The 14,775-nt window shown below is 54.2% G+C and overlaps 1 protein-coding gene across 2 annotated transcripts in view; it reads left to right on the top strand.

Annotated features, from left to right (window-relative positions):
• LOC147097912 (netrin receptor UNC5D-like) overlaps window positions 1-14,775 on the top strand; it is a 743,147-nt gene that overhangs the window by 711,663 nt on the left and 16,709 nt on the right. The window contains exon 15 of one of the 2 annotated variants that reach the window (XM_085970980.1): window positions 10,138-10,305. In XM_085970980.1, the coding sequence (XP_085827106.1) occupies window positions 10,138-10,305 (168 nt within the window). The remainder of the gene's footprint in view (window positions 1-10,137; window positions 10,306-14,775) is intronic. The other variant, XM_085970983.1, reaches the window with a different exon arrangement.

Below are 14,775 nucleotides of genomic sequence, written 5' to 3' on the forward strand. Positions count from 1 at the left end.
CACACACACACCCCACACACACACCCCACACACACACCCCACACACACACCCCACACACACCCCACACACACACAACCCACACCCCACACACACCCCACACACACACCCCACACACACACCCCACACACACACCCCACACACACACCCCACACACACACCCCACACACACACCCCACACACACACCCCACCACCCACACACACCCCACACACACACACCCCACACACACACCCCACACACACACCCCACACACACACCCCACACACACACCCCACACACACACCCCACACACACACCCCACACACACACCCCACACACACCCCACACACACACCCCACACACACCCCACACACACACCCCACACACACCCCACACACACACCCACACACACCCCCACACACACACCCCACACACACCCCACACACACACCCCACACACACACCCCACACACACACCCCACACACACACCCCACACACACACCCCAACACAACACCCCACACACACCCCACACACACACCCCACACACACCCCACACACACACCCCACACCACACACACCCCACACACACACACCCCACACACACCCCACACACACACCCCACACACACACCCCACACACACCCCACACACACACCCCACACACACACCCCACACACACCCCACACACACCCACACACACACCCCACACACACCCCACACACACACCCCACACACACACCCCACACACACACCCCACACACACCCCACACACACACCCCACACACACCCCACACACACACCCCACACACCACCCCACACACACACCACACACACACACCCCACACACACACCCCACACACACACCCCACACACACACCCCACACACACACCCACACACACACCCCACACACACACCCCACACACACACCCACACACACACCCCACACACACACCCCACACACACCCCACACACACACACCCCACCACACACACCCCACACACACCCCACACACACACCCCACACACACACCCCACACACACCCACACACACACCCCACACACACCCCACACACACCCCCACACACACACCCACACACACCCCACACACACACCCCACACCACACCCCACACACACACCACCACACACACACCCCCACACACCCCACACACACACCCCACACACACCCCACACACACACACCACACACACACCCCACACACACACCCCACACACACACCCCACACACACACCCCCACACACACACCCCACACACACACCCCACACACACCACACCCACACACACACCCCACACACACACCCCACACACACCCCACACACACACCCCCACACACACCCCACACACACCCACCCACACACCACACCCCACACACACACCCCACACACACCCCACACACACACCCCACACACACCCCCACACACACCCCCACACACACCCCCCACACACACCCCCACACACACCCCACACACACCCCCACACACACCCCCACCCACACCCCACACACACCCCACACACCCCCACACACACCACACACACACCCCCACACACACCCCACACACACCCCCCACACACACCCCACACACACCCCACACACACCCCCACACACACACCCCACACACACACCCCACACACCCCCCCACACACACCCCACACACACCCCACACACACACCCCCACACACACACCCCACACACACCCCACACACCCCACACACACCCCACACACACACCCCACACACCCCACACACACACCCCACACACACACCCCCACACACCCCCCCGCACACACACCCCACACACACCCCCACACACACACTCCCACACACACTCCACACACACCCCACAGACACACCCCACACACACACCCCACACACACCCCACACACACCCCCACACACCCCCCCACACACACACCCCACACACACCCCACACACACCCCACACACCCCCCACACACACACCCCACACACACACCCACACACACCCCACACACACACCCCACACACACACCCCACACACACACCCCACACACACACCCCACACACACACCCCACACACACACCCCACACACACTCCCCACACACACCCCACACACCCCCCCGCACACACACCCCACACACACCCCACACACACACCCCCACACACACCCCACACACACCCCACACACACCCCCCCCACACACACCCCACCACACACCCCCCACACACCCCCCCCGCACACACCCCCACACACACACCCCACACACACACCCCACACACACCCCACACACACACCCCCACACACACCCCACACACCCCCGCACACACACCCCACACACACCACACACACCCCACACACACCCCACACACACACACACACCCCCACCACACACACCCCACACACACACCCCACACACACACCCCACACACACCCCACACACACACCCCACACACACCCACACACACCCACACACACCCCACACACACACCCCCACACACACACCCCACACACACCCCACACACACCCCCACACACACACCCCACACACACCCCACACACACCCCCCACACACACCCCCACACACACCCCACACACACACCCCACACACACCCCACACACACCCCACACACACCCCACACACACACCCCACACACACACCCCACACACACCCCACACACACACCCCACACACCCCCCCCACACACACCCCACACACACACCCCACACACCCCCCCACACACCCCACACACACACCCCACACACACACCCCACACACACCCACACACACCCCCCACACACACCCCACACACACCCCACACACCCCCACACACCCCACACACACCCCACACACACCCCCACACACACCCACACACACACCACACACACACCCCACACACACACCCCACACACCCCCCCACACCCCCCCCACACACCCCCACACACACACCCCACACACACCCCACACACACCCCCACACACACACCCCACACACACACCCCACACACACCCCACACCACACCCCACACACACCCACCACACCCACACACACACCCCACACACCCCACACACACACCACACACACCCCCCACACACCCACACACACCCCACACACACCCACACACCCACACACACCCCACACACACCCCCACACACACCCCACACACACCCCACACACACACCCCACACACACCCCACACACACACCCCACACACACCCCCCACACACACCCCCACACACCCCCACACACCCCACACACACACCCCACACACACACCCCACACACACCCCACACACACACCCCACACACACACCCCACACACACACCCCACACACACACCACACACACACACCCCACACACACCCCACACACACACCACACCCACACACCCCACACACACCCCACACACACACCCCACACACACACCCCACACACCCCACACACACACCCCACACACACCCCACACACACACCCCACACACACACCCCACACACACCCCCCCACACACCCCCACACACACCCCCCACACACACCCCACACACACACCCCCACACCCCCCCCCCACACCCACCCCCCACACCCCCCACACACACACCCCACACACACACCCCACACACACCCCCACACACACCCACACACCCCCCACACACACCCCACACACACACCCCACACACACACCCCACACACACACCCCCACACACACCCCCACACACCCCCACACACACCCCCACACACACCCCACACACACACCCCACACACACACCCCACACACCCCCCCACACCCCCACACACACACCCCCACACACACCCCCACACACACACCCCACACACACACCCCACACACACCCCCCCACACACCCCACACACACACCCCACACACACCCCCCACACACACCCCCACACACACACCCCACACACACACCCCCACACACACCCCACACACACCCCCCACACACCCCCACACACACACCCCACCCACACACCCCACACACCACCCACACACCCCACACACACCCCCACACACACACCCCACACACACACCCCACACACACCCCACACACACACCCCACACACACCCCACACACACACCCCCACACCCACACCCCCCACACACACCCCCACACACACCCCCACACACCACCCCACACACCCCACACACACACCCCACACCCCACACACACCCCACACACACCCCACACACCCCCCCGCACACACACCCCACACACACCCCACACACACACCACACACACTCCACACAGACCCCACAGACACACCCACAGACACACCCCACACACACACCCCACACACACCCCACACACACCCCACACACCCCCCCGCACACACACCCCACACACACCCCACACACACCCCACACACCCCCCCGCACACACACCCCACACACACGCCACACACACACCCCCACACACACACCCCACACACACACCCCACACACACCCCCGCACACACCCCCACACACACACCCCACACACACACCCCACACACACCCCACACACACCCCACACACACCCCACACACACACCCCACACACACACCCCACACACACCCCCCACACACACCCACACACACCCCACACACCCCCACACACACCCCACACACACACACCCCACACACCCCCCACACACACACCCCACACACACCCCACACACACACCCCACACACACACCCCACACACACACCCCACACACACACCCCCACACACACCCCACACACACACCCCACACACACACCCCACACACACACCCCACACACACCCCACACACACCCCACACACACACCCCACACACACACCCCACACACACACCCCACACACACCCCCCGCACACACACCCCACCACACACCCCACACACACACCCCACACACACACCCCACACACCCCCCCGCACACACCCCCACACACACACCCCACACACACACCCCACACACACCCCACACACACCCCACACACACCCCACCCACACCCCACACACACACCCCACACACACACCCCACACACAACCCCCACACACCCCCCCGCACACACCCCCACACACACACCCCACACACACACCCCACACACACACCCCACACACACACCCCACACACACACCCCACACACCCCCCCGCACACACCCCCACACACACACCCCACACACACACCCCACACACACCCCACACACACACCCCACACACACACCCACACACACACCCCACACACACCCCCGCACACACCCCCACACACACACCCCACACACACACCCCACACACACACCCCACACACCCCCCCGCACACACCCCCACACACACACCCCACACACACACCCCACACACACACCCCACACACACACCCCACACACACCCCACACACACCCCACACACACACCCCACACACACCCCACACACACCCCACACACACACCCCACACACACACCCCACACACACACCTCACACACACCCCACACACACCCCACACACACCCCACACACACCCCACACACACCCCACACACACCCCACACACACCCCACACACACACCCCACACACACACCTCACACACACCTCACACACACCCCACACACACCCCACACACACCCCACACACACCCCACACACACACCCCACACACACACCCCACACACACCCCACACACACCCCACACACACCCCACACACACCCCACACACACACCCCACACACACACCACACACACCCCACACACACACCTCACACACACCCCACACACACACCTCACACACACCCCACACACACCCCACACACACACCTCACACACACCCCACACACACCCCACACACACACCCCACACACACACCCCACACACACCCCACACACACCCCACACACACCCCACACACACCCCACACACACCCCACACACACCCCACACACACCCCACACACACACCCCACACACACACACCCCACACACACACCCCACACACACACCCCACACACACCCCACACACACCCCACACACACACCCCACACACACACCCCACACACACACCCCACTCCATTTAAAAGCCGGTGAGCGGCCTGCGCGGGACCTCCAGACCGCCACGCGGCCGGGCAGCTTAACGGGAACGTTGCACAGCACGCTCCCGAATTTCCAGTGTTACACTCCTGGCAAAGCAAAGTTGTAAAATCGCCCCTTAGCCCTGAATCCGTGTTAAAGCGTAAGTTCAATTGATTAAAATTTTGTACGAATTTTCGAAGACAGAATTGTGAGGAGCAGAGAGGGCCCGACGGGTACGTGGTCCTGTAAATGATGTCAATAGTATCACGAATGAATGCATGGCTATCACCCAAATAGTTTTCGACCCAACAATTGGAATTCTTATTACTCGCAGAGTCTCACGGGTAATCTTTGGGGGATTTGTTTTCCCGGAGGGATTTAAGTATCACGTGGCTTGTAGCTCACCGCCTGAACTGTTCATGGTTTCTACCACTAAAGAGGCTCGTTAGCAGATTGAGAAGTGCGTAAGGTCACAGGCCCATCAAGATTGGTGTTCCCAGGACCGAATTTGTGTTTGTGACAAAATCGGCTGCCCTCGGATGCCATTTTGTTCTCCATTAAAATGTCTTAAAAAAACAGGTTATTAAATTTTCTCCACAAAGGAGGCAAAAGAAAGAATGACTTGCATTTATATAGCGCCTTTCACGACCTCAGGACCTCCCAAAGCGATTTACAGCCAATGAAGTGATTTTTAAGTGCAGTCACTGTTGTAATGTTGGAAACGCGGCAGCCAATTTGCGCACAGCAAGCTCCCACAAACAGCAATGTGATAATCTGTTTTTTGTGATGTTGATTGAGGGATAAATATTGGCCCAGGACACCGGGGAGAACTCCCACTGCTCTTCTTCCAATCGTGGCTGTGGGATCTTTTACGTCCACCTGAGAGGGCAGACGGGGGCCTCGGTTTAATGTCTCATCCGAAAGACGGCACCTCTGACAGTGCAGCGCTCCCTCAGCACTGCACTGGGAGTGTCAGCCTAGATTTTTGTGCTCAAGTCTCTGGAGCGGGCCTTGAACCCTCAACCGAAGGTGCTACTAACGGAGCCACAGCTGACACTCTGGGGGAGAAATTCATTATAGCCCCGTTTGAGGCGCTAACTTTTAAAAGTTGGAAAAATTAGCACCTGGCGCTAATATTTCTCAACTTTAAAAAAAATTCGGTTTTGCGCTCCAGGAAGGAAGTGGATCAAGCGCTAAATCAAGCGCCCCACTTCCTTCCTGGAGCGTGACAGGCAGCAGGCGGGGCGGGAGGTGAGCAGCGCTGCTCAATGGGCCGTGCAGCGCCGCCGCGTTGGAAGGCTCCTTCCCTCCCTTAAAGGGAAGGGCCATCGCCGCAGGCTCTGCGGGGGGAATACTTACCTGGTCCCCGACGGCGGCCGCGATCCGGCCCGATCAGCCCGATGCGCTGCAGCAGAGTGCCGGGCTGATCGAGCGTTGGTGAAGAGAAATGAAAAAAAATCCCAGAAAGAGCATTTCAGATTTTTTTTTCCACTTACCTCGGCCACCTCGCCTTTAAGTATCGCCCCCCCCCGCCCACCGCCCCCCCCCCCCGCCCCCACACACTGAAGCGCCCGGCCTCCCGATCAAGGCCGCCTCCTGCAGCTGCCGGTGTTTTCGCCCGGCGGTGCTGCAGGGGGCGGAACCGTCGTTCGGGTCTGGGGGCGACGATGTCACGGTGATGACGTCGCGCTCTCCGGGCGAAGGAGATCGGGGCGCAACGCCATACCGCCGCCGCAAACCTCCCGCCAAATATCGCGGGAGTCGATCTTCTCGCCGCGCCCGGGCAGTAAGTGATTAGCGCCCCATTACTGCCCCCCCCCCCCCGAGGCGCTAACGGGAGGCGCCAAGGTGCCCAATGTAAGAACATAAGAAATAGGAGCGGGAGTCGGCCATTCGGCCCTTCGAGCCTGCTCCGCCATTCAATGAGATCATGGCTGATCTTTTACCTCAACTCCATTCACCGGCCCTATCGCCATATCTCTTGATGCCCTTACTAGTCAGAAATCTGTCGACTTCTGTTTTGAATATACCCAATGACTGAGCCTCCACAGCCCTCTGGGGTAGAGAATTCAAAAGATTCACCACCCTCTGTGTGAAGAAATTTCTTTTCATCTCAGTCCTGAATGGCCTACCCTTTATCCTGAGGCTGTGGCCCCTAGTTCTAGACTCCCCAGCCAAGGGAAACATTCTCCCAGCATCCATCCTATCAAGCCCTGTAATAATTTTGTATGTTTCAGTGAGACCCCCTCTCATTCTTGTGTGTGCTGAGCCCCCTCCTCTACTCCCTCTTCACCCACGACTGTGTGGCTGTTCATGGTTCCAACACCATCATCAAGTTTGCGGATGATACCATGGTAGTAGGCCAGATCACCAACAACGATGAGTCAGCCTACAGGGAGGAGGTCCAGCATCTCGTGAAGTGGTGCGCCGATAACAACCTGGCCCTTAACATCAAGAAAACCAAAGAAATCATTGTGGACTTCAGGAAGTCGAAAGGCGGAAGTCACACCCCCATCCACATCCATGGGGCTGTGGTGGAAAGGGTGGACAGCTTTAAGTTCCTCGGAGTCCACATCACGGAAGACCTCTCCTGGTCCCTCAATACCTCCTCTCTGGTGAAGAAGGCCCAGCAGCGACTATATTTCCTAAGGAGGCTGAAGGGATGTAACCTGTCACCCCTGATCCTCTCTAACTTTTACCGCTGCACAATAGAGAGCATCCTGACGAACTGTATCACAGTATGGTATGGCAGCTGTAGCTACTATGACCAGAAAGCCCTGCAGCGGGTAGTCAAAACTGCCCAACACATTACCGGCACCCGGCTACCGACCATAGAGCACATATACCAGAAACGCTGTTTACGGAGGTCACGGACCATCATCAAAGACCCTACCCACCCCAGCCACAGTCTGTTCGCCCTCCTGCCATGTGGGAGACGCTACAGATGCATTCGCACCCGAACGACCAGATTTAGGAACAGCTTCTTTCCCAGGGCTGTCATCCTACTGAACTCCACAAATAAACTCTAAAGCCTGCACATCTGCCAATGCACTTTATTATGGTTATGTTTATGTTAATGTATTACAAGCCAAATGAATGTTGAATGTTTAAATGTCTTAATCTAAATGTACACTCTCGGGAGCCGCAAGCCTACATTTCGTTGTACTGCACTTGTGCACTAACAATGACAATAAAGTTGATTATGATTATGATTATGATTCTTCTGAATTCAAGAGAATACAGGCCGAGTTTACTCAATCTCTTCTCATACGACAGTCCCGCCATCCCAAGAATCAATCTCGTGAACCTTCGTTGCACTCCCTCTATGGCAAGTACAGGAAACTTCGCGATATCCGGCACCAATGGGACCGAGCTGCTGCCGATCTATCAGAACTTCCGGATAGACCAGCGCTAATGTTGAAGGATACGGAGGTTTTCATCTCCGTATCTGACAACAAACACTGTTGCTTAGCAACAGCTTGTAAACACTCGGCCCGTACCTTGGAAGCGTCTCTGAAGCTGTTGCTAAGCTACAGAGACGCTTTCCAGAGCCTGACTGTTAAAAAAAAATGCTAGGAGAAGAAAAAAAACCTAACCAAAACGGCTGCTGATTTCTGCCGTTAGATCAAGGTTTCCGGACATACAACCTCCGGATAAACCAAAGTTTCCTGTATATCCTTCCTTAGGTAAGGAGGCCAAAATTGGACACAGTACTCCAGGTCTAACCCTCTGGCTCTGCGTCTGTATTTAACCTTCCAACCATCAATCCCAATCTTTGCCAGGTGTTTTTCCAGTGCTTTTTTTAATGTATGTCAATCAATACATCTTGAAGCACTTTTATGGAGAGTTCTACGTATCCACTACTCTCTTTTGATTGCTAATTTTATGGTCATATTGTTAAGTTCCATGGACACCCTTTGAGTCAACTTGCTTACATCTGTATTCTCCAGGCCTTTGATCATCAGAAATATATTCATCACATCAACCTTTCAATGTACTCTTTCCCAATGTCAGTAAGTTCTATCCTGTCCTTCAGTTTTAGGAGTTGTAGAGAGATTAATCTCCTTACTCTCGCCAATGTCGATCTATTTTAAAAAAAAACGTATTTTCCAAAGGGAGACTGATTCTGTGTTCTATCTCCAGCAGGAATTTGCCTTTTCCCATATATGGTGCAGGAACCAGCAGCCACTGCCATGTGCCTTTAGAGTGGAAAGATTCAACTCCGCAACAACGCAACTCTCCTGTAAGATCTGCATCCGGCAGCTCAAGGGCGATGAGCAGATCTTTCATCTCAACACCCCCATCCTTGAGGTAAATTCCACAACCAAAGTTCCCTAGGCAACATAGATTTGGGGTTGAACTGGAGACCAGTGCGAGAGCCAAATCATAGAATCGTCCAGCACAGAAGGAGGCCATTCGGCCCATCGAGTCTTTCGAAGAGCAACCCAGTTAGTCCCGCTCCCCCGCTCTTTCCCCAGATCCCTCCCACTTTTTCTCCTTCAAGTATTTATCCAATTCCCTTTTGAAGGCCCCTATTGAATCTGTGTCCACCGCCCTATCAGGCAGCGCATTCCAAATCCTCACCAGTCGCTGCGTAGAAAACGTTTTTCCTCCTGTCGCCTCAGGTTCTTTTGCCAACCAGCTTCAATCTGTGCCCTCGGGTTACCGACCCTTCAGATCATTGGAAACAGTTTCTCCTTATTTACTCTATCTAAACCCGTCATGATTTTAAACAAATCTGTCAGAAAAGAAAGGTTACAGCTCACTGTAAGTGTGAAGCATTCCCCACGGCATCGATATTTTGTCTTGAATTGCTCTATTGCTAATCTATCATTTTCTGGCACCATGAACAAGCCTACAAGACAGTTTCTAAGGAGACAGCTTCGAGCACTTGAAACGTCAATTCTTTGAGGGCATTTCAAATCCATTTGGTTGCCATTTTTTAATTACCTTGCTGTTTCGATTAGGAGTTTAGAAGAATGAGAGGGGACCTCATTGAAACTTATAACATTCTAACAGGACTAGACAGACTAGATGCAGGAAGGATGTTCCCGATGGCGGGGGAGTCCAGAACCAGGGGTCACAGTCTAAGGATAAGAGGTAAGCCATTTAGGACAGAGATGAGGAGGAATTTCTTCACCCAGAGAGTGGTGAACCTGTGGAATTCTCTACCACAGAAGGCAGTTGAGGCCAATTCATTAAATATATTCAAGAAGGAGTTAGATATATTTCTTAAGGCTAATGGGATCCAGGGATATGGGGAGAAGGCAGGGACAGGGTACTGAATTTGGATGATCAGCCATGATCACATTGAATAGCGGAGCAGGCTCGAGGGACCGAATGGCCTACTCCTGCTCCTATCTTCTATGTTTCTATGTTTCAATCTGTGACAAAATAAATGCCCCCTGTTCAACTTTATGTCATTCAATATTAAATGGCATAGAAAACCATTCCTGAAAACATTGTGGGATAGACTTTCAGCTTTTCGCCTGGCCGTGTGATTGGCGTTGCGGATTTTCTGCCTGTCATAGGCACCACGGGAATGAAAATCGGGCAGCAATGCCAGTTTTATACCAAAATATCTTTAAGTAGAAGGATATCAAGGCCTTAGAGAGGGCGCAGAGGAGATTTACTAGAATGGCACCAGGGATGAGGGATTTTTTTAGTTCCGTGGAGAGACTGGAAAAGATGGGCTTATTCTCCTTAGAGCAGAGAAGGCTAAGGGGAGATTTGAGAGAGGTGTTCAAAATCATGAAGGGTTTTGAATAAGTAAGTAAGGAGAAGCTGTTTCCACTGGCAGAAGGGGGGTTGGCAACCAGAAGACACAGATTGAAGATGATCGACAAGAAGAGCCAGAGACGAGATGAGGAGAATATTTTTACTTAGCGAATTGTTGTGATCTGGAACGCGCTGCCTGAAGGGGCGGAGAAACAGATTCAATAGTAACTTTCAAAAGGGAATTGGATAAATACTTGAAAGGGAAAGTTTTGCAGGGCTTTGGGGAAAGAGCAGGAGAGGGGGATTAATTGGATGGCTCGTTGAAAGAGCCACCACAGGCACATTGGGACGAACGGCCACCTTCTGTGCTATAAGATTCTATGAAATGTGCTTTGAATTTTTTTTGTGGTTTGAGTGCGAGATATCCTTTGATATATATATATTTTTTTAAAGATCCTGTGCAGGTTTTACTTTGTTTTTTTTTGAAAGGTGCTGTACAAGAATCCATAGTTTTAGATCCTCGGCCCTCAAGGGTGAGTGTTCTGAGGTGTGGTTCTGCAGGAGGCCGGGTCCATGTTGGCTCGTCCTTCTGAACCCAAGCTGTTGTAGTTTCTCCGTTGTGATCCTTTCTTTAGACCTTGACAGGAGCTGCTTTACAGATTCTGTCAGTCTTGCATATGGATTAATTGGATCCAGATGCTCTGTGAAAACGCTCCATTCACAGGGGAAAGGTGCTCTCTGTGATTGAACCAAGCCTAGCCCCTTCACAGTATAGCCTTCCTTTGTCAAGTGCTGTCCACTTGGGCCGTTACTGGGTGGTGCCTGATTTCAACAAACTGCACACTCCATAACTGTACTGTTTTCATACTGATGCATTATAAAAGGTCTTTTTAAAAAATTCATTCATGTGGGCGCCGATGGCAAGGCCGACCACATACCCACTCCATCACCAAGACCGCCTACTTCCAACTCCGTAATATCGCCCGTATCCGCCCCGCCTCAACCCATCTGCTGCTGAAACCCTCATCCATGCCTTTGTTACCTCTAGACTTGACTATTCCAATACACTCCTGGCCAGCCTCCATAAACTTGAGCTCATCCTAAACTCTGCTGCCCCCTGTCCCAACTTGTATCCCAACTTGTACCAAGTCCCGCTCGCCCATCACCCCCTGTGCTCGCTGACCTACATTGGCTCCCGGTTGAGCAACGCCTTGATTTTAAAATTCTCATCCATTTTTTCAAATCCCTCCACGGCCCTTGCCCCTCCCTGTCTCTGTAAATTCCTCCAGCCCTGCAACCCTCCGAGACATCTGCGCTCCTCCAATTCTGGCCTCTTGCCCAACACCGATTTTAATCGCTCCACTGTTGATGGCCATGCCTTCAGCTGCCTGGACCCTAGGCTCAAGAATCCCCTCCCTAAACCTCTCTGCCCCTCTTTCCTCCTTTAAGACGCCCCTTAAAACCAACCTCTTTGACCAAGCTTTCGGCAACCTGTCCTAATATCTCCTTATGTGGCTCGGTGTCAAAATTTGTTTGATAATCGCTCCTGTGAAGCGCCTTGGGACGTTTTACTAGATTAAAGGTGCTATATAAATGCAAGTTGTTATTACCACCTATCCCTAGTCGCCCAATGTTTGACACAACTGAGCGGCTCGCTCAGCCACTTCAGAGGCCAGTTATGAGTCAACCAGTTTGGTGAGGGACTGGAGTCAAATATAGGCCAGACCGGGTAAGGACGGCGGATTTCCTTTGAAAAGAACCAATTGGGTTTTTACGACGACCCGCTTTTATGTACACTATTATTTCCAATTTTTTTTTTAACTGAATTCAGGCTCTCAAACTGCTATGGTGGGATTGTGAACTCACATTCCCTGGATTACTTAGTCCAGACATTTAGTTCAGTAACCTCTACATTGGGGAGACCAAACGCAGATTGGGTGACCACTTTGCGGAACACCTCCGTTCAGTCCGTAAGGGTGACCCCGAGCTTCCGGTTGCCTGTCATTTTAATTCACCGCTCCATTCCCACTCGGACCTCACCGTCCTTGGCCTCTTGCATTGTTCCACGGAAGCTCAACGTAAACTCGAGGAACAGCACCTCATCTTCCGATTAGGCACTCTGCAGCCTTCTGGACTCAATATCGAGTTCAACAATTTCAGATCATAACCTTGGCCCCTATTACACATTTTTACTTATATTTTTTTCCACCCCTTTGTTTTGGGTCTTCCCTTCCCCCCCCCACCTTTCCCTTTTTTTCTCTCTTCTCTCTCCCACATGGCAGCTGTCTCTTATCCTGCCAGTACACTTCACACCTAATCTTGCCGTCTTTTGTCTCCACTGTCCTATCACCATCTCGTCTGGTTTTGAATACCTCTTAATGTCTCTTTACTTCTTTTGTTCTATCGCAGCCCTGCCTTCGATCTATTTTATTTCCTTTCCAGTTTTGAAAAAGGGTTTCGACCCGAAACGTCAACTCTAATTTCTCTCCACAGATGTTGCCTGGCCTGCTGAGTTTTTCCAGCATTTTCTGTTGTTATTTTAGTTCAGTAACATAATCACTACACCACCGAATCCCCTAAGAATCGGCGTTAACGACGATATATGCCCATGAAAAGCTCATCAATTGTCTCCCTGGGAGCTGTGTCCTAGACATCCATCACCCTGTCCAAGAGCATCTGCAATAAGGGCTGAAGGGATTGCAGGAGAGTGTTACTTCATTACTCTTCCGATGCAGTGATCTCCTCCCTTTCTCGAGAGAAAGCCCACTCCACAGTACAATACTGCGCCTTCTTTGTGGCCTTCAGCGAGTTCTTGGAGGGAATGTTATTGGCAGTTGGCATAATCTGCGTTGAGGAAGCTTAAGCCTTTTTCCCCCTCAGTTGACTGGAGCCCTGTTCCTCTCAGGTCCATAACTAGTCTAGGTTTGCTCTTTGCGCAGCCTTACAACAGCATTGCTCTGTATATTGGATTCATCTCTTCATATAAGAACATAAGAAATAGGAGCAGGAGTCGGCCATTTGGCCCTTCGAGCCTGCTCTGCCATTCAATAAGATAATGGCTGA

This window comes from Somniosus microcephalus, chromosome 30 (assembly GCF_052327205.1).
Source record: "Somniosus microcephalus isolate GS21.2 chromosome 30, FLI_Smic_1.0, whole genome shotgun sequence".
NCBI lineage: Eukaryota > Metazoa > Chordata > Chondrichthyes > Squaliformes > Somniosidae > Somniosus > Somniosus microcephalus.